This window comes from Globicephala melas, chromosome 4 (genome assembly GCF_963455315.2).
Source record: "Globicephala melas chromosome 4, mGloMel1.2, whole genome shotgun sequence".
Classification (NCBI taxonomy): Eukaryota; Metazoa; Chordata; class Mammalia; order Artiodactyla; family Delphinidae; genus Globicephala; species Globicephala melas.
Window position 1 is genome coordinate 65639800 of NC_083317.1, and position 27825 is coordinate 65667624.

The 27825-nt window shown below is 34.3% G+C and overlaps 1 protein-coding gene across 3 annotated transcripts in view; it reads right to left on the reverse strand.

Annotated features, from left to right (window-relative positions):
- GSK3B (glycogen synthase kinase 3 beta) overlaps positions 1-27825 on the reverse strand; it is a 200650-nt gene that overhangs the window by 31510 nt on the left and 141315 nt on the right. For 2 of the 3 annotated variants that reach the window (XM_030857599.3, XM_030857561.2), the window contains exons 8-10: positions 13876-13971; positions 5056-5094; positions 2091-2277 (exon numbers count right to left, since the gene is read on the reverse strand). In XM_030857599.3, coding sequence (XP_030713459.1) covers positions 2091-2277; positions 5056-5094; positions 13876-13971 — 322 coding nt within the window. The remainder of the gene's footprint in view (positions 1-2090; positions 2278-5055; positions 5095-13875; positions 13972-27825) is intronic. The other variant, XM_030857592.3, reaches the window with a different exon arrangement.

A 27825-nucleotide genomic window follows, 5' to 3' on the forward strand; every position in this document is an offset into this window, starting at 1 on the left:
AAAAAGCAATCCACTAAATAATTATATTATGCAGACAATAAACATATACCTACAGTACAAAAAGGAAAAAAATGTATCATGCTATGTAAATGGATACATGTAGAATTTCCAATGGCGGTCTCAGACAGATTCAAAAAGTGCTTCATATTAAAAACTTTAGGTGATGTAACCTAAAAAACTATATAGATGGTTCAAAAAGTAGCTCTACTGATAACAAAGACACAGATGTAAAAGATGCATATACAGTTTGAAAAAAATTGTTTTATGAAATTTGAGATGTAAAAAAAAATTCCTAACCTAATATTAACTTTACATAATATATAATTTTCAACATATTCAAGTTAACAAAAAGAACCCTTTTGGGATCTTCTAAATGGGAAAATAGAGGATCACTTTATATTCAAGGATTAACAGTTTTAGCATTAGAAAAAAGACTGAAAAGAGCTACACCATAAAATGCTAAAAGTGATTATTTTGAAGACTAAAAGTACTTCGGGATTGTGATTTTAATTTTCTCTACCTCCTCTGCATTTTCAACATTTTTTTCCATCTACATGTATTACTCGATTAAAACAAAAGCAGTAAGAATTAAAAATAAAATTTATTTTCTCAAGAGGTCTAAAACTTGTATGACATGGAATCAATGAATTTCTGTTCTGGAAGAGGCCAAGAGTCTCCCAGTCTAACCTTCTTCCAAATCAGAATCATCTTATCTACAATATTTGACATCATCCAGCTTTTCCCCGATATACAGATCAATATTCTGAAAACAGCTTGTTCCATTATTACCAGCTGAAAACTTCTTTATTGATTCATCAATAATTTTATTTAGTCTCTATTTATGCCAGGGGCTGAGGTCTTTATTTGAGGTATTTTTCTCAGGAGTCCCTTAAGTCTTCACTTTTCCAGGCTCTATATCCAATTCTGCTCCTTTGTATACCCTACCTGGCATTCATTAACATTCTTCTTAGAGAGGCATAGTCAGGACTTAAAGCAACATTCCAAGTGATTTCTGATCAACCCTAGTCAAAATTAATAGTCCCAGGATACCTGAACATTTTTCTTAGATGAACGTAGACTACATCAGCATTGCCAGCATTACATAATAGTGACAGCTTAAGATTATAGTCAACTGAATCATCCAGGTCTATTTTACTAGCAACTTAGATGTTCCAAATCTAAAGTTTAAGCAGCACATTTTTCCACAATCAATTTTAGAAAAGTTTAAATATGGGGGAAAAATTGGCTTTATAATAAAGGAAATATATCTATTTCCTGATCACAGAAAGCTCTCCATCCCCCTTCTATATTTTTAGCTTGACTAATCAATGAAAACAAGCAATCTATTTATTCCTTGTTTTATCTATAGGGAATTGTACACATTTAATGTTCAGTTTAGGAAGAAAATCATATCATCAGAGGCAGTGTGGTTGATGAATGAATGAAAAACGAACATAGAAATGGTGAAGAAATGACTATCCCTGGGCTTTTTAGAAACCACCAATGCACAAACTTAGTTTTCCAATCAGTGTTTTCTCAGCAGCAATGATGCCAAGCCCAGAAGGGATGAGAATTTCTCTTCTACATCCGTTATATATAAAGTTATATTAAGTTCCAAGAAGGGGTTTATAGGACTCTAGTTTTCCCCATCTGTATAATGTCTAAAATTACAAAAATACAGCCACCAATTTATTCCCAGGTTAAAAAAACTTGATATAAATCCTTGGGAAGCAAGAAATTTTAATATTCTAACTTTTATATACAAAGCTGAAGGTTAAATTATACATTAGTCTTACTAGTGATAAATCTCACTCAGTGAAATCTCTATATAACTTCTCCAGTGCCAAGATTTATCATAATCTGCTAAAAATTAGAGAAGCTATGCCTATTTGAAACTTTTTGCCTGCCATTATTTTGTTCAAAACCATACAAGTGGTAGCCTAATAAGTGGTTAGATAGGATGCTTCCTACCTGCATAAGTACTTAATATGCTTACTTTTATCCTACACAGATTTAATTAACAGAGTGTCACTTCACACACATGTGTAATTTTCCCAGAAATGGTAAAAGAATTAAGTGTTAGAAGTTACCTTGAGTGGTGAAGTTGAAGAGTGCAGGTGTGTCTCGCCCATTTGGTAGTTTGACATTTGGGTCCCGTAATTCATCAAAAAATGAATGTGCACAAGCTTCCAGTGGTGTCAATCGGGCAGTTGGGGTATACTCCAGCAGACGGCTACATAGTGCAATCGCCTCTGGTGGAGTTCGAGGTCGGAAGACCTACGGTATAAAAAAAGAGAAGGTACAATTAATGTTTCCTTGTAAGAATCTTAGCAAATTATCCTCTGAGTACTGAGTTAATTCCCACCATGTACAAAAACATGGTTGCATTTGTGAAAGGAACCTTCTAGAATGAAAGGAGTTAACTGCACATGATTTACCACAGTGATGTGAACCGCTAATTAAAGACTATATGAGAAAAGCTCAGAGAAAAAACTAGGGGAAATGGAAAAAAATCTATATATGCTGATCATAAAGCAGTACAATCAAACATGCACACAAAATGTGACAGGCACAAAAGAAAGCCTGAGTTCTGGAGGCAAGCGCAACTAGGAGAATACAAAATTAATTTTAAAGTTTTGACTGCTGTGGCAATAGATAAAACGTTGCCTCTTTTGTGTGATTTTTTTAGCAGAACGATTATGGATAATGGACAGCGCTGTTCAAATTTTGGCAATTAATATCTTTTAAAAAAGAAAAGCTGTTTTACTCTTAGTCTATAAATATTAATGATTTGGTATTAATTCTTCAATAAGCAGAGACTATTATTATTTGAAGAAATTCTTGAATATCCAGAACTTCGCAAAATGTCCAAAACTGTTTTCTCAGGTAGCGGTTGTCGTGAACACGGCCAGTTTACCCTCATTTGAATAAATATTCTAGGGTTTTAATCAGGAATAGAGAAATGTATTTTTCATTAAGAGCTATTAATTCACAGAAAAAGTAAACTGAAAGCTATACTGAAGCAAAATGCAAATAAATAAATTTGCTTAAAGGAATAGAAAGCTTTCTATTCATCTATGTCTTAAAACTCCTAATAAATACATGAAACTATGAAAAATATACTGTGTTCTAAATTATGGACAGTTAAAGAATAAAAGCAGAAGGTGAAAAACAAATAAACGAACAGAAAGCCTTTGAAATTAAAGAAAAATGAAACATATACCCCTTGACAGGAAGAACACAGAATCAAATAGAAGGTGTAGTAGTGGCAGTGGTGGAGGTAGACAGACACATAAAGAGAAAGAGATGTGTAAAAATGGAGGGAAATAGACCTAAAAGTGAGGAAAGAACATGTAGATTGTGACAAGGCACAGAGGAGCCTGGGAGGCTTAAGTTTTCCTAACGAGAAAGGCTCATGTAACATTTGTCTATTCACCTAGGCTGAAAGCAGAACTGGTTACTACTACAGACTCCTTAGGTTATAAGAGACTATTTATAAGAGTACTCTACTCTAAAAATCTTTTTTTATTCCTTTTGTTTTTACACAAAGTTTATTATTAATAAAGATATTTTCCATGGAAATTGAGAGATTGGCTTGGGTAGGATATTAGAAATTTACTTCCGAATATTAAAGGCCTTAGTTAATTTATTTGGCTTGTTAGAAAACCCTCTCTCTAAGGTCAAAAACTGCTTTATCTTTATTCTTTTGAGTAATCTGACTTGCCTCAGTCAAGGAGTTACTGTATTATTTGAAATGTTTAGATCTTACACTGTTCTTAGTCATTTTCCCCTTTCTTGCTCCCCAGCCAGAACCATAATCAAAGTGTGAAAGAAAATAATCAGTGGAAATATTTAGAAAATTTTTCGTAAAAATATTAAGCACTACTGACATTGCTCTGAGGGCAATTTGCATTTGACAGCATATGGATTTATTTTGCTAGCTAGTCTAATAAAAATGTCTCTGCACCAATATGGTAACACATAAGTAGAATTAAAAGTACCACCACCAAAAGCAGAAATAAATATCTTCTAACATTCAAATGCAGGGAAGCTACACAGTGAGTGTAGTTTAAATGAAAAAAAAATTTGTGTTATTGCTATTAATAAATCAGTATTGTAAGCTTATTTCTGATTATTAAAAAAAAAAGTCATCCACATCTTTCTGGTTTCTTACTGGCTACAAGTGACCATCCATGTTGGTACTAAGACACATATTAGCTTATTCTTGCCAGGGAATCCTAACTCACAGTATCAAAGAGTTAAAAACAATAAAGAAAAGAATTCATTCCAAGAGCCTAAAATTAAGACTTAACCCGCCTTTTAAAAATGTATCCATTATTAATTTAAACCCCTTGAGAGATTCTTGATGAGAAAAGTCTTGGTTCAGTAATCTATGGATAAAGGTTAAGCAGAAAATTATGCGGGGTCAAAACCCAGTGTACCCAAAGTCCAGATTTCTGACCATAAGACTGGGTGTGGTAGCATGCAACTTTCAAAAATTACAGGCCAAACTAGAAATAGCTCTTCTGAATTATGTCTGTGTCTAAAGAAAAGGAAATCAGTAACTATTGAGATTTGGCTTCTTTTTTTTTTTTGGCCGCAATGCGCGGCATGCAGAACTTCCCCAACCAGGGATCGAACCCGTCCCCACTTCAGTGGAAATAGAGTCTTGACCCCTGGACTGCCATGGAAGTCCCTGGCTTTTAGTTTCTGCTGCTTTTCATTCCTTACTCATTTAAATTGCCTAACACTCGGAATCTTTGGTTCTGTGGATCTTTGTCAATATTTATTCTTGTAAAAATAATAATTTTTAAACCCCTCAACTCCTAAACTTCAGCTTAGATGTCAATAAATCACTCAGGAAACTGACAATCTAAATATACTATAAGCAAAACCTATACCATACAGTGAGTAAAAACAGAAATCACAGCTACCTACATTGTTTTTACTATTACATTTCAAGAATGAATAACTATTTAGCCTTTCAAAAAAAGTTTTCCCCCTAGTTTTATAGACCTGCCCTGAAATTTTGGGAAAAAAAAATTAAGTACATACCCGAACTCCTGAGGTGAAATGTCCTGTTCCTGACGAATCCTAAAGATGAGAATGCAGTGAAATAATCCAAACAGGGGAAGTCAATCCAAAAGAGAATAGTCCAGCAAGGAAAAATATATCCAATGTTATAAGAAATCCATGGTGTGGGGGGGGACATAGAAAATGTTTATACAGTTATAAACTTTAAACATCAGTCTCCACAGTAGCAAGTCCAAGTTTTAAAAATTATTTCACCACAGTGTATGCAAAAAAAATTTGATTGCGCAATGGTGAGGCACAGTAAAGAAACATTTTAATTTTAGTTAATTATGTTCCGATGCCAGTGCGTTTATTAAAAAAATACAAAACCAAAAAAAGTTAAAATCAAAATGAAATCTAGAAGTAAAGTTCCCAAAGTAAAGTGTTTGGTCTTCTACGACCTGGATTCATTGTCCATTGACATGGCTTGGGAGGGGGCATATCAGACTGCTTTTAAAGATACAAGTTCCCAATTTGCTAATTTTCTCTATTAATGAATTTCAGTACACAGTATAAACATTTTTTGCTAAATTATTAGTGATGAGAGAAAAGTAATAAATATATTTAATTTATATTACTACAGATTTCAAGCCAGATATTTTCAATTTGTGTGAGCTAAGAAGGATCAGGCCACCGCGGATTATTCTCCATTTTGGATTGACTTCCCTGCTAAGAGATGTTTACTGACATTCTCATTATCTTAGAGGACTCTTCAGGAAATTGACATATCACCTCAGGAGTGCGGGTATAAACTTACTTTTTCTATTGTGGGCTTTGCCCCCTAATACCCTTGCACCCATTACTTAGGAAAAATAATGAACATTCTTTCTTTTTGGAAAAACTCACTGAAAAAAATTCTATATCTTTGAGCACTACAAATTCAACACAGTTCCATCTGCAAATATGCCCAATTCACCCACCAAAAGCTAAACAAAAATATATACAATGAACAATACAACTAAGGGACAGTCACAGTTATAGGTGACATGCATAGTAATGTACACCAACACCTAGGCACAACGGAGCCAATTATGCAAAAGAGAGGTAGTAGGGTCTATTATGTCTAGGTATTGAGAACAAAAAATGGCAGACCTCACCAGTAGCTGTGAATTCCCTTGGCTATTCTAAGAGTATTTAACATTATTTTAGGATAGTTTCCAGTGGGGGAATTAAATATTTTGCAAAAATAAATAATCCGCGGATTATTTTTAGTCTGCAGACTAAAATTTAGTACACGGATTAAAATCCGGCCCATCAGGATAAAAATCTCTCATGAACTTAAAACACAACCAGGTGGACAAAAATAGAAAACCAGACTCAAAAAACTGAGAGCACAAAGTAAGACTCAACTGGGCCAACTAATAATTAGTGCGCAGACTAAATATGGCCAGCCAAGAATGTCAGCAAGGCCATGAAGAGCCCAAAACACCCCCTGTAAAAACTAAAACCAAAAATAAATAAATAAAACAAAACAGAACAAAGCAAAAAATAAATAAACAAAAGGAAAGAAAACAAAAGAGAAAGGAAAAACTGAAAAGAATCAAAACACTGACATGAACTTTTAAGTGATTCAAATACTACCTCACCTGTGCAGCAACTCATTTTCTTAAATTGAAACAAACTCTCATCACAAATACTAGTCTATAGAAGAAACTGAGAGAAAAAATTCATTTTTTTCCAAAATAAATTATCTGTGGTACTGAACAAATGCAAATGAGTCCTTAACAGAAGAATTATTCAAAATAAATTTGTATTTGGATAACTCAGAAAGGACAGAGGTAATTTTCTCCTTTACATGTCCTAGAATAGACTTTTGCCATCAAAATCAAATTTCAACCTGGAGCTGTTATGACTGAATCATAAGCCCCTTAAAATTATCATTTATAAATGGTCATATATACCACATCAAGGCCTATGGTTGATTCTCATAGCATCAGCTTTCAACAATTCCACTGTATTAAACAGCCAACCAGAGCAATGTAAGAATGCCTATGAGCAATGATAATTAATCTAAGTAGAATGCAGAACAAGTACTGTGCCTGTTTCAAACAGCTACTCCTCCCAAGTTTTCATTGTGATAAATGTACAATACAGACGACACTGTTCTCTGGTCATACCCAAAATACACAAGCATCCAATGCTAAAAACTGATACACCATGAACATTCCTGAAGAGCAACCCTAATATATAAAATTATTTGCAATTTGTAAGCCTTAAATACAGGACTAAAAGTGAGACAATGCCATGGATTTGTTGACTAGTTAACTATGCTAATTAATCAAGTTAATTAAGAAAAGAACTTAAGTCTACTGAAGTGCTCATGTGCAGTACATAATTCATAAGAAACAAAAACATCCTTTCCTTAGCCACAGCAGAGCCAGCATTCAATACATTTCAGCTGCACTAATTAAAAGGCTTATGGAGATTTCCTGAGCTCTAATACACATAAGGAATATCATATGTGTATTGATATCAGCATTTAACTATGAAATGAAATTTCTCCCTCTAATCTCATTTACTGATAAAATAGTACTATACTATAGAAGTGTGAATTACCAAATGTCCACTTATCCAATTTAATCTTTCATTGTTCATAAAATGGTGACTATAGTCAGCTTGATCTTCCTAAGAATATAATATTTTCTTTTCATCCACACCTCCTTATCTTAAGGGATATTCCCCTAAACTACAGCAATTCCTAACTTAAGCGACACCTAAGCAGATCTAAATCCTCCTTCAAAAGTACCCACCCTCATTCCCCCTAGCCCTTCTATCACCCTTAAAGGAGGCTTCCTTTTTCCCTCCACCACCCATGCTGGAACTCTTCCCTATAATACCTATAGTATGTGAAACAACTTTGAATACCAATAGTACATAATCAAGTATATGGTTATATGTATTATTCAATACTTGCTTCAACTGAGTCAGTTATATCATCTCTAAGTTCTTCAAAGAGGAGGACTATATATTTTAGTTCTTTTGCATCCTTTACGGTAGCCAGCACAGCACTGATTACACAGGAGATAAGTGTTTTAAAGGACAAATGATTAAGTCAGAAGCAGATTTTTGCCTTCTTTTTCAATCCACCCTCAACCCTATCCTCTGCTCCCCACAAGTGATCTTGAAACTTATGTCTTAGCATTCTTTCTTTTTTATATTATTCTTCCCACATATGGACTAGCCACACTAGTAGCTGGATTTTAATGTGCAATAGTTTCCAAAGAAATAGGGGTAAAGCCAGTATAAACAGAAAAGTGAGGAGGTCTATTCACATAGGAAAATAGGTGATGTAGGTAAAAAATTCAGTAGAGAACGTAGTATATTTATGAGATAATTGATAATGTACTAGTTGAGGTCAGCATGCAGATGGGGTTGAGTAATAATATACAAATTGATTACCTAAGCAATAGAACAAAACAGACAAGTGGCAGACTTAGGAACCAATAGAAATCCCCAACACAGTTTTATGCTTTCTGGAATACATGTGAGCAAAACAAGGCAGACAGACCAGAAAAGGTAGAGTGGACTTGCAAAAAAAAAAAGTTTGACAGCAATTTTTGTTTTGCGCTAAGACCCTCTGAAGACATTTTTGGTAACATGTGAAACTGTAGTTAGAACAGGTAAGTTTACCAAGTGAAAAATCTTGTACTCAAAGGCTCAGGGAATAAAAACCAACATTATGAAGAAAAGTCTTTTAAAAAATATTATAGTGGGGCTTTTTGGTTTAGCTTTAAGCATAGAGAATAATACATATAATAAGCAGTTCATCTGGTCTGAGTCCTTGATGGCTGAAATGACCTCAATTTTCTGCTTACTCTATTAGCTAGCTGGAAACACTAGTATTCATTCATTTCACAGCATGTGGACTGTGTTCTAAGAAATCAAGTATGTAAGGATTGATTTTTGTAGATAAGGCTTTCTAGGATACTTAACCAATGATCCAAGGTCCTCACATACCCTAAAGACAATCAAGTATTAAGTAAACTTAATACTTAATATTAAGTTTTGGCATACATACTCATGTATGCCAAAAACTCAGCAACAAACATTTTGAGGGAATATTTATTTTATTACTACCATTACAAAAGAGAAATTAGAAACTGCTACAATACATATGGTATGAATTGACAGCTACTGCAGGAGTTATGTGGTGGGAATAATCATGTAGAATTTGGATAATTAGAAAATGTTTCACGGGAGAAGTGAGATTTGAGGTCTTAACAGAAGGTCAAGACTTGGTAAGCAGAGAAAAAAAGAATGTTCTAAGTGTTCACTAGGAAGCGGTAGAAACGAATGTGGCTTCTCTGGGGGACCATTAGGAGAACAGTTTGATTAGACCAAAAAAATTCAGCATGACTGCATGATCCCTTCAAAGTGAGGACAACACTGTCATATGTAGCTAACATATTAAACAGCAATAGGTCAACAGAAAGAGACCAAGGCCCTTGGGATTCTAATCTACTTCCTTCTACTAACTAGATACATCATTTATGAATTTCATTACTCTGAAAGAAAATACAGATATCTGTGTTATCTAACTGACCTCACAGGATTACTTATTACTGGGATAAAGGGGAATACTTGTTTTAACTTTAAACAAAACGTTACTCAAAATTGGGAAGAAATTTATATAACTATTACAATGTAACCTTATCAGAAACCCTTAATCTACCTCAACTAAACACTAAGCTTTTAAATTCATTGCTTAACTGTATGCATTTAAGGGTGAAGGAGTTGGAGCACTTGGGAAAGACTGGGTTTAATGGACTAGATGCCTCAGAAAAAGTTAAGAGCAGGACAAAGAACTAAATCTCTTGTTTTTCTGGAAAGAAAAAGCAGAAATGATTAGGAGCAGAGTGACTGGATAATCTGTCACCCAAACTAGGACAGTGAAGAGTGTGAAGGAACGTGGCATTAATAATTTCACTGGACAAGCATAAATTGGGACACATGATCACTCTTGTCTTTATGTGTATAGTATGTCAAATTTTCCTAAAGGCAATGAGGAATCAGAAAAATTTTAAATAGAAGTGACAGTATCACATGTGCTTTTAAGAAAGCTGACTTTGACAGCAATGAGGATGTGAAAGATATGAAGGAGGGAACTTAGGATGTAGGAGGTTGTTTTAACAATTCTATGATACGATGATGGGCTAAACTAAAGTCAGGGCAGTGGAGATAGAGAGGACAAATCACAGAACTACACTGGAGGTACAATCTTTACATTTACTCTGAACTAAAATGAAATAATCCTTTATATGCATACTTTGTTTTCAAAAGAATTTGGAGAAAAGACACAACAGCTAATTGCTATCTTACCAAAACAAAACAAAACAAAAAAGACAAAAACAAAAAAAATTTTAAGCACAAAGAATGGGAGAAGTGCTTAAACTAGGTCATTACTTCATACCTAAAAGAACTGTCATTTGACCAAATCTCCATGTACCAAATGCAGAATATTTCAGCTTCTTCTCTTCTTCCAACCAATCACCATCTCTGTTTAATTCTCAATTTATTTTTTTTTCAATTTACTTTTATTATCACTTCCTTTTGCTTCCCATCTGGCTTTTATTCTTTTAAGTATACACCATACACCAGTGGGGAGGTATTTATCCTCCCCACCCTCACTCTCAATATTGGTCCCTGTTTCAAAACATTAGAACATATTTCCTTTCCAACTTAAGCCTCAAATGCTTATCCAATGAATTAGGTTGTTATGGCTATTAAGTAATAGTCAAGGCCATCTTATTGGATTTCTAAATTCTCAAGATTCCTGCTATATATCACACTAGGATTATTTCATTGTTTTGTTCTTCTGTTTGTTATCTTTCTTACACATCTTAATACCCTCACCTCAATGTTTCCACGGTAGACATTTTCTCCCTTGATCTTTTTGTCTGCCTACATTTTTTGAGAACAAGAGCTCCCAGATCTGGGGATATAGTTGTACTACACTGCCACATAGGAAAGGAGGGTTTACATGCTCACAGCTTCAGGAAATGGGGCTAAAGTGGGTTTTAACAGAAGACCTCAATAAAGGCAAAGCAGGTTTTGTTTCCAGACTCCCGTTTACCTGCCCTCCAAAGGCAAAAAGCTCTTCTCTTTAGAGAACATTTTGTATGTTTTAAAAAAATAACTCCATTGACTGCCTAGCATAAGAGAGCATTTCTCAAGTTGGTGTTCACTCTCCCGTTGCGGAGCACAGGCTCCGGACGCGCAGGCTCAGTGGCCATGGCTCACGGGCCCAGCTGCTCCGCGGCATGTGGGATCTTCCCAGACCGGGGCACGAACCCGTGTCCCATGCATTGGCAGGCGGACTCTCAACCACTGCGCAACCAGGGAAGCCCCAATTATAATCTACTTTTAAAAATCAATATATTCTGGATCACCTGAATGACAGAGTAGTGCCATGGAATTTCTATGTCTGAATTTGGTTTTGTGTTTACACCCACAATAACAGCAACCTAATGGTGTGCACTATTAAGAAATTAATATATGTGCACTATTACATAATAAATGCATTTGTACCAAGTGAGAACCCAATTACGTTACATATATGAATGAAGAGTTCACAAGAGTTTGAAGAGACAAAATAGGTAGGAGAATTGAGTTATTACTCTACACATGGTACAGGAATGGAAGCCTAAATAAAACAAACAAGTAAAAGGGCTTTGTATAGATTATTCAGGTTTGAAAAGCATTAGTGTAAGATATAGAAACATCAGGAATCCACAAAGGCAAAAGAAGATGTAAAGCATGCAAATTCACCACAAATCTTCAATTGCCTGCATGGTAATTATAATAAATCATTCCCCACATACCATCCCGGCTAATACTTGAAGAGATATAATCCAGGGGAAAAAAATGCAGAATATGACACACACTAATACTGGTGTCAGTCTTGACTAAAAAAAAAAAAATTGAGGACAAGGACTACTAAATAAGATCTCATGACCTCGTTTCAACATTATATTGGTCAGAAACTCTATACATGTGATGAATACTTAGATTAGATTCAACCAAAAAGAATTTTACTTTTCTTTCTTCCTAAAAATAACATGCTTATTAAATAAAATATGGAAATATAGAAATGCAGAACAAAGAAAATAAAATCACCTACACTCTTCTTACCCTAACTACTAATTGCTTTTTGTTTCTCTTTAACATGGTTGAAATCACTTGTTACAAACAATTTAACTTGGAGTAACTTTGCTGGATTCAAACTGTAACTCAGCTTCTAAATCCAAACAGGCCACCTAGGATTCTCTGAGTTTAGAATAAGTGAGAGACACTAAATATCTTCTGAACCAGATTCAAAATAAACTTGAAGTACAAAGACCAAAGAATGATTTACCTCAGAATATTTAGTGTTTATTGTAAACTTAAAAAGAGGGTGGGGGAGAGGGCAACATCTTAGTCAGTGAAAGCTACAACCTATAGCTCTGGCACTAAAATATTACTGAGGTCTTTGATTCTAAATAATAAATAATTAGTAATAAGAGGATTTTCTGAAGTGAAGAGAGGTGAAGAGAAGTGAAGAGAAGTGAAGATAGTGATTAACTCGAAGGAAAGTAACTTGAATCATAATACAACTTATAGAAAGAGACCTACTTTTAATCTAAAATTGTAAATTATTTTACCTAGCCCTAAATTACTTCACCTCTTATTATAAAAGATCTACAACCAATTAAATGAACATGATCAAAACATGTTATATATATACATTTTTAAATATACAAAGTCTCTGCTTGAAATACATATTAAAAAGCTGAAAACTTCCAACCCACAAAATATATAATGAAATGTAAGTAAATTGGGAAGGGCGATGCATGCATAGCACGTAACTAGAAGTTTAAAAGACCAGGCATTAAACACACACACACACACACACACACACACACACACACACACACACGAGAAGAAGCTTAATCCTGGCTTTGTCACAGCCACCTATGGAATCTTTGATAAGTCATTTGACATGTTTAGCCAGAGTTTCAGAATCTATAAAATGAGAGATTCACTCTAGCTATAAACCCTGTTGAGATTTTTTTCTTTTCCCTCTGCATACAATCTCACAAATCAAACTGACATGAAAACAACTTCGTAATAAAATCTCTCTAGAATCATCTCAATTAAGTATCAAAGCAAAAAATAAAGTCTTCTCATAAATTAGTACTTATGGCTCTTAGAATTGGCTCCGTCTAATTGTTGCGGTTAGGCTTTTCCAATGGCTAGTGACACGCTGTTGACATATTAATTGCTTTCAATGTATACTACTAGTATGATCAAATCTTCATTTTATTCCTGCTCCCAAAACACCAATAGGAAAGTAAACAAAAGAACACAAAATATCATCTATAATATGGTCTATATATTAACAGTTAAAAAAATAAAAATATATAAAATGTATATTTTCATATGCTATATGATACTGAACTAATAATAAACACTTCTAACTATGTAAAGAAATTACTTCTGAATTTTAAGTAGTCAAAATTTATATATAAGATCCTGCTCCTAATGAAATTCTTTATTTGAATGCTATGTATATGTATTGTCCTGATCCTACAAATAAAAACCCAGGCTGAAAACTTTCTATAGGAAGTCAGTGGGGATGAAACTATATGGTCAATGAAACACTGAAGTACAGCTATCTAATTATCTTTACATGCAGAAGTGCTATTGTACTTTGTACTCTGGCAGCCATCTAGTCTCGAAATAGTTTACTTTAAGAACAAAGAGAAATCCAACTTCTAGTTAACTATTGGTTAATGTGCTTTTTAAAAAACTCTTTTGACTCACCTTAGTCCAAGGATGTGCCTTAATTTGAGGGAATTTGAATTCTGTGTAGTTTGGGTTCATTTCTCTAATTTGCTCCCTTGTTGGTGTCCCCAGGACCTAGATAAAGAAAGCAAGTTATTGCCGTATTTTTCTATGTACTTACAAATACAGTCTTTATGTCTTAATGTACTGGTTTTACTGGAAAAAGGAATCCCAAAGTTATAAAATACACAGCTCATTAAATAGAGCAGACTTTATAAAAAGACTTTAATTTCTAACTGACTACAGAACCCATGCTAGACTACCGTATACGGACATTTATGATAATAGTAATGTTAAATCAGGCTTGTAAAAGAAAGATCACTCAAAAATATTCAAGTAAAAATCCTTGTTCTGTCTAGAAAAACAATCTATTGCAATGATGGCATCTGAAATGAGAGTATCTTTTATTCATTTAGTAAAGTAAGCCAAAGGTTTTATTATTAATAAACTGTTGATATTTAGGAGGATCTTAGTCAAACATGGTCATCAATAATTCCATTCAATCACTGAATATTAAGTGAGTGTCTCTGTGTACTAGGAACTACACTATGGTATATGAAGGATACAAAGAACAAGAGATTTCCTGCTATGATAAACTTACTTATTTGTGTGTGGAAAAAAGTATAACTATAATACAAGATGAAAATATATCAAGTACTTCATTGCCTCCAGAGCTGTATTAGGCACCAGACAAAGGAAAGTATATGGACCTGAGTGCACAAAGTAGATGATGGGAAGAAACACTAAATACTAAAATGAGTACTTTGAAGAAAGATGACATTTATTGCCCATCTTTATAACTCTAGGGCCTGATATAAAACAAGTTTGTTAAAATAAAATGTTAAGCCATTTACAATTCAAGGATAGTTGTGCAGGAGGAGTAGAATGTAATGATAAGTACTTGATTTGTGGCGAATAATCACGGCAAAGTAAGAATTTCAGGTTTTTGTTGTTGTTTCTACTTCTGTAGACTTCATTAAAACTTGCAGAACTTAATCAAAATTTTAAAAGTTTTATTCTTCAAAAGACACTCTTAAGAAAACAAAAGGTAAGCTAGACTGAGAGAAAACATTTGCAAAACATATTTCAAAGGACTTGTATCTCGAATATACAAGGACTCTTATAATTCAAAAACAGAAAGACAACACAATAAAAATGGGCAAAAGATATGACCAGATACTTCACAGAAGACACAGAGATGGCAAATAAGCACATTAAACGACGCTCAATATCACTGATCATTAGGGAAATGCTAATTAAAACTACAAGATACTACCTACTAAGGCGGCTAAAATTAAAAGGACTACGTATACAAAGTCTTGTTGAGAATGTAGAGCAAGTGAAACTCTCATCCAGTGCTGGTGGAATTGTAAAAAAGTTATACTCATCATTCCCTCTCCTAGGTAGTTACCCAAGATAATTAAAAGCATATGTCCATACAAAGACTTGTACACTAATGTGCATAGCAGCTTTCTTGCCACTGCCAGAAAGTGGAAATAACTCAAATGTCCACAACATGGTGAATGAACAAATAGTGTTATATTAATACAATGCAATACTACTCAGTAATAATAATAAGAATAAAAACATGGATGAATAATTATACTGAGCAAAAGCAGATGAAAAAAGTACCTACTGTATAATTTAATTCATATGGAATTCTAGAACATTTTCTGCCTACAGTGACAGAAAGAAGATCCATGGTTATGAGGAGCTGGAGGCAAATATTACAAAGAGGTACTAGGACATTTTTAGAGGTGATAAATATTTATAAACTTCCTTTCCTTCTTGTAGTAGAATTCCAGCTTTACAGAGAGAAGCAAGGTGTATTGAGAAGGGAAATCTCTGATCTTTGTAGTTGTAACTATCAGATATTTAAAAGTCAGGAGCTATCCATACTTAAAATATGAAAAATAAAAGTTTTTATTTTTAAATAATAAAGCAAGCACTTATATTCTAAATTAGACCCTTGATGAAGGGTGTACATGTATAACATGTACTGGGAAAAAGGGAAAAGAGTGAAAAAGAAGGGAGAGTGAACTTATCGATAATTCTACTTCCTAAATGCAACTCCACTGGATTTTTTTAAGTTCTAAAGAAAAACAACAGCAATGACTTGAAAAAACATGAGTATTTAAAATGCATACCTTCAGGGACTCCCCTTGTGGTCCAGTGGTAAAGAATCCACCTCCCAATGGAGGGGATGCAGGTTCAATCCCTGGTCAGGGAACTAGGATCCCACATGCCACGGGGCAGCTAAGCCCACGTGCCACAAACTACTGCAGAGCTCATGCACTCCGGAGCCCAAGTGCCACAACTAGAGAGAAGCCCACGTGCCACAACAAAAGATCCCACATGCCACAACGAAGATCCCGTGTGCCACAACTAAGACCCAATGCAGTCAAATAAATAAATAATTTTAAAAAAATGAAATGCATACCTTTAATGATTTTACAACCCACTAATTCCACTTTAAGGCATATACTCTAACCTAGAGAATCTCTTTATATATATATATACACATATATATATAGTCTGTAATATATGTATATGTAGTCTGTAAGATATATATGTAATCTGTAATAATATAATATTGCAGGCAAAAACAAAAATCCAAAAGTAGAATAAATAAATTGTGGTATAGTCATACGATGATATACTAACTAGCAATGACAATAAATGAACTAGAGCTACACATACCTCATGGATGAATCTCATGCAGTGGTGAGTTTTCACTCAATAATGAATACATATAGTATAACTGCCTTATATAAAGTTTAAAAACAGGTAACACTAAACTATATTTTAGTTTACATAGTAAAACTAAATCAAAAGCATGGGAATATTCATTAGAAAAATCAAGTATAGATTATTTAGCTTACTAGAAAGGATGTAGGAGGAGGGACTGTGAGTGGGATGGGCATTAAGTAGTTCTTCTAATTCTAATTCTTAATATGAGTGGTACTTACATGGATATCCACTTTATTATTATGCTTTAAACTTAATATATTTTTGCATTATGATACATTTCACAATAAACAAAATGACACTTAAGAAATGCCCACTCTCAAATCAGTGAGTATTTTTTGCGCAGTCTCCCTGTATTTATTCAATACTTTGTTAACACAAGGCACGGTCCTAACTCCCTACAAGCTGGTAAGAATGCCAAAAGAAATGAGCGTTGTATGCTACCCACTAGTAAATACATTTTTTTACTGTATGAACACAGATCACATGAACTTATCAGCCATTTGGCTGACTGTCCCATATTTACACACTGTATAATTAAAAGGCAGGATGTTCCTTGAAGTTTCAATTCTTATGTTTTTTATTATAGCCTATGAATATTCCCAAGGGAAGAAAATCTGTGAAATATACACTGAAACAGCTGAGAAACTTATGACATGTACAAAAGGTCTGCTTAACATACAAATTTTAGTAATTTATTTTATGTGAAAGCAAGAAGATATACTATATGTGTGCATATGTATAGTCACTTTCATATTCTCCCTAAATCCACTAGTCCAGGGATTAGTGTCTCACAGCCACTTAGATCTAAACATTTATCCAAAATTTTATACATGAAAAATTCAAACATGAGAAAGTTGCACCTTTTCTTAAATAGTGAAAATGCCCTCGATTCTATGATTAATATTTTACTATATTTGTTTCATCACATTTCCACCCCTCAATCCATATATCGATCCACCTTATTTTTTGATACATTTGAAAGTCAGTTGCAGACACTAGTACATGTCAGCATACATATAATTAACTAAGGTTCAATATTTCTGGCATTTTCATCTAAGCATTTTTTACATACCTAGAATTCTCCTTCGATATACACCAGGTGCATGGATGTGGAAAAAAATCTTTTATCACAATGGGAAATAACCTGCTTTGATGAATAGTTATGATATAAAAAAGATTCTTAATTACACTTCTGATTAGTGGTCAGTTTAACTGTGTTCTTTACCTTCAAAATGTGGATATTTGTGACTTTTAAGAAACTTAATTACTAACTAGTAAATGCAATCATTGACATATTCACTATCAATTATTTAAAAGCAATTAAGCAAATGAACTAGCATGTTACCACAAAGTGGCAATAGAGCTCTCCTTACTCCTTTGTTACTGCCACATGACCTTGAATCACTAAGGCCATTAGATGGGGAAAGCGAAATTCCAATGTCACAGTCTGTTCTATGTTTAATTTCTCTTGCCAAATATTCAACTACTATAATAATTTTTCTATTCTTTTTCTTCTCACTTTTAAATCTTGAAAGCACATTCTCCCCAGGCTGGCTAACAGAGATGAAAAGTAGATGGGAGATCCACTAGTCCAGGGATTAGCAAACTTTTTTTAAAGGGCCAGAGAGTAAATACCTTGGCTTTGTGGGCCATACAGCCTCTGTCACTAGTCAGCTCTACTACTGTAGCACAAAGCAGCCATAAATAAATAGGCAGCAGACTTAATTTGGTCCCTGGGCCCTAGTTGCTGACCTCTAATCTAGTCTAAACATTTTTAGAGATGAGAAAAACTGAAGCCCAGAAAGAACAACTTTTCAGAGGTCAGAACTAATCAGAAGCAGAGCTAGAACATAATTTAAATCTTGGGACTTCCCTGGTGGTCCAGTGGTTAAGACTCCATATTCCCAATGCAGGGTTAAATCCCTGGTCAGGGAACTAGATCCCTCATGCCGCAACTAAAGATCCTGTGTGCTGCAAATAAGACCTGGCGCAGCCAAATAAATAAATAAATATTAAACAAACATAAGAAAGACAAATCTTAAAAAACATATTTAAATCTCATCAGTGGCAAACCAATTTTAGGAGATGGTATGAAAGAATCTGTTTATTGACTTGGTTGGAGGACAAACAATTTCAGCTTTTAATGTTGGTAGTTGTGAAAAATTTTGATGCTATTAAGCATGAAGGAATAGAGCTGGAGGAGAAAACAGTATTTAAGATATTCAAGAAGAACCTGGAGGAGTTCTCCACCAAGTGGTGGATATAAGTATATCATTTAGAAGTGAGCTTGAGGATGGAAAAACAGCTTTGGTAGTACCTGATGCACAGACGCTAGGTGGTTGTGAGAGTAAGAGGCAAAGCAGGTTGAAGAAGAAGAGTGCTAAAGATGGGGACTCAAAAGACACAAATATATGGAAAAAGGGAAATTTAAAAAGGTTGAGACAGAAGCCTAAGAGATTGGAACAGGTCCTACAGATGATGATACCATGGAGGACAAGGAAAGTGAACATTTATTTAAAGGACTGAGAGGTGGGTATCTGACACAACGAGCCCAGGTAAAACAAAGCCCAAAAGGTGTTCACTGATGCTGGCCATGAAGACTTCCTTTCTGACCTTGGTGAGGTTAGTCGTGAGAAGAGCAAGCAGACTATAATCTGAAATGAGCAAGTAAAGACAGCATACATAAGTTCTCCTTTTAAAAGGTACATCAGTGAGGGAAGTGGGAGAACAAAAAGAAGAAATGTTTACCGAGTAACCAGTATTAAGAGCTCTGTGCTAGGTATATTAATTTTCTTTTCTCGTTTAAACTTTACAGATACTCTATTACCCCATTTCACACTTAAGAGAAACCTAAGGTTCACTGAGGTAAACAGACTTCTCAGAGTTACAGTCTGCCAATAGTAAATATGGGATTCAATGCACGTGTAGTTGACTCCCTAAAATGGTCTACCTAATATTAAGAGCAGGAACAAGAAAAGGTTTCTAAAAAATAATTTAAAGGGACTTCCCTGTGGCACAGTGGTTAAGAATCCGCCTGCCAATGCAGGGGACATGGGTTGGATCCCTGGTCCGGGAAGACCCCACGTGCCGTGGAGCAACTAAGCCCAAGCGTCACAACTACTGAGCCTGTGCTCTAGAGCCCACAAGCCACAACTACTGAAGTCCGCGTGCCTAGAGCCTGTGCTCCACAACAAGAGAAGCCACCACGATGAAAAGCACTCCCATCGCAACAAAGAGTAGCCCCTGCTCGCCGCAACTAGAGAAAGCCACGTGCAGCAACAAAGACCCAACACAGCCAAAATTAAATAAATAAATTTATTTTAAAAGTAATAATAATTTTTAAAAATCACTTTCTTAAACTCCATTGGTTATACCATAATATAAAACCTGAATTCTTTGGAGTCATGTGGAATATATTTAGATTTTATAAGATCACAAGGCTATAGTTAAAAGTTAAACAAAAAAGTTGGACTTTTCTTGACAACTTAAAAAAAACATGATTTAAATAAAATCTACCTATATCATGGTAAAATCTAACTATATCAATTTAATAAAAGGAATATCTTGAACTGTTTATGGATTACAGATCTTAGGCAACAGAAGAATAATATGAATAAATACAGGCATCTATTTGGCTAAACAAGATCAAAAAGTGTAACAAATCTCAAACTTATTTTATAAAGTTTTGTAAAAATTCTTTTAATAATTGAGCAATCTTGATAAATCACTTTCAGGCTCCATTAGCTGTAGATTTTCACTGTAAATCCCATGCTTACTCATGCTTAAGCATATCTGCAATACCAAACATATAAGTTTAGTACCTTGTATGTAAGTGATTGTTTCACACATGTAGAATTTAGATTGGAATGTTAAATGATGGGCAAGTCCCATGGATGTGCACATTATAAGTAATTCTATTGCTCAGAATTTTTAATCTCAAGGCCTAAGTTACAGAAACCATTGTTATGGAATTGCTTTGGGTATAAATATTGTGCACACCTACCAGGGAGCCATAACTACTTTAAGGTGGTCTAATGTAAACTAAAAGCCTTATATAACATAGTACAATTCTGCATAACCTGGCATCAGTATAGTTCAATAAATTTGGAATGTCATGCAAAGGCTTGCATTATTTTAAAAAAAAATTATCATGGACTTCTCCTTCTAGTCATTATTAAGTAACTGATACTAGAATTGCTCTCTAGAGTAAATAACTAGAAAACTAACTCTAAAAAAGTTTAGTTTTCTAAAAAAAAACTTTTTTTTTTTTAAAAAGTTTTTTTTTTAAAAACTAAAAAGACAAAATACTCTTTAAAGAAAAAGGTAAATATGATCCAAAAAGAAGAGGGGGGAAAAAACTGGTCAACAGGTACAGATCCAAAAATGACAGAGATGACACAATTGACAAATAAGGACTATAAGACAGCTATTATAATGAGGAGACACATGGAGGATTAAAAAAAAAAAACAAACACACAGTAATTGTACAGTTGAAAAGTATGACACGTGAAATGAAAACCTCCCTGGAGGTCTAACACCACAGAAGACAATCAGTGAACTTTAAAAAACAAAAGAAAAACAAAAAATAGAAACTACCAAAGCTGAAGCATGGAGGTAAAATGGCTAGAAAAACATATGTACATGTGTTTGGAGTCTGAGTAGGGTAATGGGGGGAAAGATGTAGAAAAACTATTTGAAGAAATAGTGGCCAACATTTTTCCAAATTTGATGAAAATCTCAGTGAAACCTAGGCAGTTTAAATAAAGAAAATAACATAACAAGTCACAATCAACTAATAAAAGCCACTGATAAAGGGAAAATCTTTCCCGAAACAAAGGGACACATTTTATACAGCCAACAATAAGAATGACAGCTGACTTAGCAGAAACAATGCAAGCCAGAAGAAAATAGAGATCTTTCTAAAAAAAGAAAAAAGAAACTGGAAACCAAGAAATTTTATATCCAGTGAAAATATCCTTCAAAAGACATTATTAGGCAAACAAAAGCTAAGAGAGTTTGTCACCAGGAGATTTTCACTAAAAGAAAATACTTCAGGATGACAGAAAAGGATTCCAAATGGACATTCCTCTCTATACAAAGGAATAAAGACCACCAAAACTGGTAAATATGGGCTATATGTATGACATTTCCCCTTTGCTTTTAAATTGCTTTAGAAGAAAACTGTTTAAAGCAAAATAATAAAGTATTGTAGGAGTAAAAAATGTCTGACAACAAGAGCATGAAGGACAGGAAGGGAAAATGGAAATACTTTGTTGTAAGGTTCTTACTTTATATGCAAAGTGGTAAATTATTATTTGTAGTCTGTGACAGAGTAGGATGCCTATTTTCAATCTTAGAACAAACTCTAAAAAAATGCAACATGGTGATATAGCTTAAAAAGTCAATAGGGAAAATAAAAAACACTCATTATAAGCCACAAGGTAGCAGTAAAAGAGAAGGAGAGAGAGAAGGAACAATAAAAAGAAAACAAATATCAAGGTGGAATACTTAAACCCAAGCATATTAATAATTGCATTGAATGTAAATGGTCTAAACACTCCAATTAAAGGCAGAAATTACCAATTTAAAAAAGAAGACCTAAGTATATACTGTCTGTAAGAAATGAACTTTAAATATAAAGACACATATATTAAAAGTAAAAGGATGCAAAAAGATATACCATGCAAACACTAATCATAAGAAGGATGGAGTGCTTATTACATTAATATCAGAAAATTGTAGACTTCAGGACAAGGAAATGAAACAAAAACAAAGAGGGACATTTCCTAATGATAAAAGCAATTTTAAGACTAAACTTAAAATTATTATGAATACCATATGTTGGTAAGAATGTAAACCGCTGGAACTCTCATACACTGCTGGTGGGAGTGAAAAATAGTGAAACTGCTTTGGAAAACAGTTTGATGATTTCTTACAAAGTTTACATACACTTATCATATGACCAGCAATTTCAGTCCTAGCTCTTTATTGAAGAGAAATGTAAACACATGTCTGCAGAAATATTTATAAACAAACACAGAAACTTTATTCATAATAGCCAAAACAAAGAAACAAGTCAAATGCCCATCCACAAGTGAATGGATAAACAAATTGTGGTATATGCATAGAATACAACTAAGCATAAAACAGAATAAACAGGTAATACAAATAAAAAGATGGATGAGTCTCAAAAACATGATGTTGAGCTAAAGAAGCCAGATATAAAAATATACATATACTATATGATTCCATTCATATGAAATTCTGGAATAGGAAAAACTAATCATCAGTGACAGAAAGCAGACCTATGGTAACCTGAAATAGAAGATGGGAGACTGCAAAGGTATACAAACAGGGTGATCAACTGTCCCAGTTTACCTGGGACTACTATCTTGACAAATCCCTCAGTCCTGGGCAAATTGGGACATTTGGTCACCCCATTTTTTGGGGTGATGTAAATGTTCTAAACCTTGACCAGGATAGTGGTTATATGTTTGTCAAAACTCGTTAAACTGTACACTTAAAGTTGCTACGTTTTATTGTATGTAAATTAACATCTCTATGAAATTAATTTAAAAAGTAAAAAACAGACCATTATGTAATTTGTGATGATGTTACTACCCTAAATACAACCATGTTTATCCTTCTTCTGTTGCTATCTTAAGGCTAGCATTAAAAGTTATCAGAGTCTGTCAAACCCTAAAATCAGAATTATTTTATATACAGTATGTTTAGTCTTTAAGAAAGCAAAGGTATGAGTTAAGATGCAAAGGAATGTAAGAATGCAAAGGTTAGACATAATTGAGAGGCATTTAAAAAATTTTTTCAGCCTCCTTAAGTCACTCACTCAACAAAGTTCCTATGCTCAAGGAGCTCGAGGGCAGAGAGACTTGTACATTATAAATCAAGTTCAAATAGCCAAGATCAGTACAACAAAATAAGCATAGATAATGTGTAAGGTGAAAGTGTTAACAATGCACTGAAGTAAGGAAAAGATTCAGGAAAGGATCTTGAAAGGAGAGGCAAGAGCTAATTTTACTTAAGGAATCTAGGAAGCAAGCGAGTCAGATGCACACTCTATGCGCTCTAGGTACCAAGTGGAGAACAGCATGATCTGGATAACTGTTAACAGTTGAGTGCTAACAGAAAATAAGGATTAGAAAATGGATGGATGGCAACATTAAAGGCTAAAAGGTAAACAAGTGACAGATTATGAAGAGCAAGATTCTGAATGCATCACCATCTGTAATCAATACCACAAATATAAAACATTTAAATACATCAACTATCCCATTTCTACTTCTGAGTATATCTTTAAGTTTTATGTTGTTTCTATTAGGTTCAGAGTGTATTTCCGCCTGATTTATTTCAGCTGATTTATATTTGGAAACTCTGAAATCATATACTTAAACTTTTTCATTTTATAGATTAAGAAAAAGCATGTTTGATGTGGACTTCATCACTTCAGACACAAAACAAGTCTTAGGATTCCACCAAATATTAAGAGGTGGAAAAGTAATTTTTTTCCAAAACTTTTAGACTAAGGGTACACTTAAAAAATAATTATTATTCCTGGATTTCCTAAAAACTGAGTCCCCCACAACTTAAAGGAAACGAAACTACATGTAATGTTTTATGCACTTTTCTGTAAGTATCTCCCTCACACAATATAAGGGGCGGACGTTCAAAATTATCACACCATTGGAAAGTGTGTACTCTGAGTTATCTGTTATTAGAATAAGATCTTTCCATTTATTGCAAAAGAGCATTTTTTAAGTCCATTGTCCTAGAACATCATGTGGAGTAGGTGGTGGAAAGACTCAAAGTACCAGAGATTAGCCTGTCACAACCCTTTGGGGATGCTGTTCATCCCTTATGATTAAATCAATCATTTCATTTGTACCCAGTCCCATCATGCTTGTTTTAACATTTTTTTCATATATTTAGTTGCAAATTTAGCTAACACCAATAAATATCAAGTCAGGAATTACGATTTATGTCTTCAAAGAAATAAAACACAGCCAAGAATCATCTGACAAGAGCTCTGAAATACATTTCTTTCACAGCTTTGCGTTTTAATGGCTCAACACCAGAGGTCGCCAAACTTTAGCAATAGAGCTGTATGTGCAGCCTTTAAAGCAAACGTGAAATAAAAGAAATTCTATTAGAAATCTGTTACTCCTCTGCTTAAAATCCTACAGTGGCTTCCAGCTGCTTACATACTAATGTGTTCTGGCCACTGCCCACAGCTCCAGCCTTCTCTCTCCTGGTAAACTCATATTCTATCCCCACCATTCAGAACCTTAAGCTCAAACCATAAAGCAACACACAATAGACCTGACTTCACTAAGCATCCTTGTCCAAATTGGCACGTATGTCCTCCATTCTCGTCCTTTCACTAAATGGTGAATATCTTTCCACGTTTCAAGAGTCAGCTCAAGAGTTACCTCTTATATGAAGTCTTTCCAGATAGGATTTACCTCCAAATAGAATGCTCCTGCCTTTGTACTCTGCTCAGACTTCTGGGATCATACCTGCCTTACTTTATTGCCCTCATTTGTTCCCTTCCTCCCCTCAATGAGTCTCTGAACTCCTTGAGGGCAAAGACCCTCGATGTTCTAGCCCAGATAGTTCACTAAATCAACATGTTGTTGATTTAGTGGTATGTACCCTGAAAGACTAAAAGGATACATGACCCAGGCTATACATAATGAATTCAATCAAAGCTTTTTAAATAAGCAGATAAAAACTGTGTAACACAGAAGGAAAAGAGATTATGTGTGACATGGCTGAATAATTAAACATCTTTATTTCCTTTCTGCATAAAAGAAATGTTTATTCAAATTGCATAACTGTCAAGTTGGCTGCCTATATCATAAATGTAACAAATTTCTCTAATTAGAAAACTAGAAAAGATGTCACTGAGCTATTCTATTTCAAAATATTAGTACTCTATTGACACTGGAATCATTTCTACACATTTTCACTTCCACAGGATTGATATAAAATGCTATGTCCTCTGTAGGTAGCCAAAATACTTAACTCTCAACACACACAGATTTTTATCCAGTTTCTATCTACCTCTTTCTTACAATATATGAGTGAAATTTTGGTATAAGAATTTTTTTTTTGGGTGGTGTATGCAATGTTTCCTTCTCAGGGTTCTCCACTGATTTCCAAAAGGCAAGGAACCACCACCCACCCCTTCCCCGGCAAAAAAGTGCAGCAATACAAATCTTAAAATCCCATTAGGAACATCTGTGAAGAAAAGAGCATCAAGTTGTCATGTTATTTGAACACAACTAAACAATTTGGCTGAAGTATTTTCTCAGCCTAGAGGGGATAAACTAGTACAGGAGGGTCCCTTTATGTGTCCATGCTGTACTCCATTTAATCCTGTGCCATCTGTCACTTAACTTGATCTGAGTCCTTTGCAAAACTATGGTCAGAGTTTATTGCCTTTCTTAAAATATGGTGGAAACAGCAACACGACCTGATCAAAAGTTCTGTAGGCAGATGCCATCACTCTTGTCTTCAGAACAAAAATCTTTCAGATATACCATATATTATGAAATTCACCCCTTTAACAACTGCTATCTAATTTTAGAACATGTTCATCACCCCAAAATGAAACCCTGCACCCATGAGCAGTCACTCCCATTTCCACTCTCCCCAATTCCTGGCAACCACTAATCTACTTTCTGTCTCTACAGATCTGCTTATTCTGGACATTTCACATAAATGGAATCACATTAACATGTGGTCTTTTGTGTCTGACATTTTCTTTATCCATTCATCAACTGATGGATGTTTGAAACATTTCTACTTTTTGGCTATAAATAATGTTGCTATGAACATTTATGTGCAAGTTTTTATGTGGATAAATATTTTCAATTCATTCCTATGAATGGAATTGCCGGGTCATATGGTAACTCTATGTTTAGTATTTTGAGGAAGTGCCAAACCATTTTTTGTTCACACCATTTTACAATCCCTCCAGCAATGTATGAAGATTTCAATTTCTCCACATCCTTACCAATACTAGTTATTGTCTGTCTTTATTTTAGCCATCCTGATGAATGTGATGTAGTATTCATTATGGTATTGATTTGCATTTCTCTAATGACTAACAATGTTGAGCATCTTTTTTGTGTATGTGTGCCTACTACTCATTTGTACGTCTTCTTTCGAGAAATGTTATTTGGATCCTTTGCCCATTTTTCTATTGGGCTGTCTTTTTATCATTGAGCTGTAAGAGTTCCTTATTCTGGATACAAGTCCTTTATCATATATATGATTTGCAAAAATTTTCTCCCATTCTGTGTGCTGTCTTTTAATTTTCTGGATGGTGTCCTTTGAAACACAATTTTTAAAATTTTGATGAAGTTCAATGTATCTGTTTTTTCTACTGTCACTTGTGCTTTTTGTGCCATATCTAAAAAGTCACTGCCTAATTGAAAGTCACAAAGATTTACACCCATGTTTCTTTCTAAGAGTTTTATAGTCTTGGCTCTTATGTTTAGGTCTATCCATTTTGAGTTAATTTTTGTATACGGTGTAAGAGGTAGGTGTCCAACTTCATTCTTTTGCATATGGATAGCCAGTTGCCCAAATATCATTTGTTAAAAAGACTATTGTTTCCCTGTTGAACTGCCCTTGTCAAAGGTCAACAGACCATAAATGTAAAGGTTTATTTCTAGACTCTCAATTCTACTCCATTGATCTACATGCCTACACTCATGTCAGTACTATACTTCCCCCAACCCTTTCTTGAGGTTTAACTGACAAAATTGTAAGACATACAAAATGTACACAGTTGTGATTTTATATACATATAAAGGATTTCCACCATCTAGTTCATTAACATATTCATCACCTCACACTTTCTTCCCTTCCTTCCCTCCTTCCTTCTTTTGGTGAGAACATTTAATAGTGTTATCAACTATAGCCACCATGTTTTACATCAGATCCTCAGACCTTATTCATCTTATAAAGTCTGTCCTCTTTTACCAACCTCTCCTCATTTCCTCCACCTCCCTAAGTCCCTGGTGACCACTTTTCTACTCTGTTTCTATGACTTGACTCTTTTCTTTTCTTTTTAGATTCTACATACATGGAATACCATGCAGTAGCTGTCTTTCTCTCTCTGGCTTATTTCATTTAGCACAATGCCCTAAG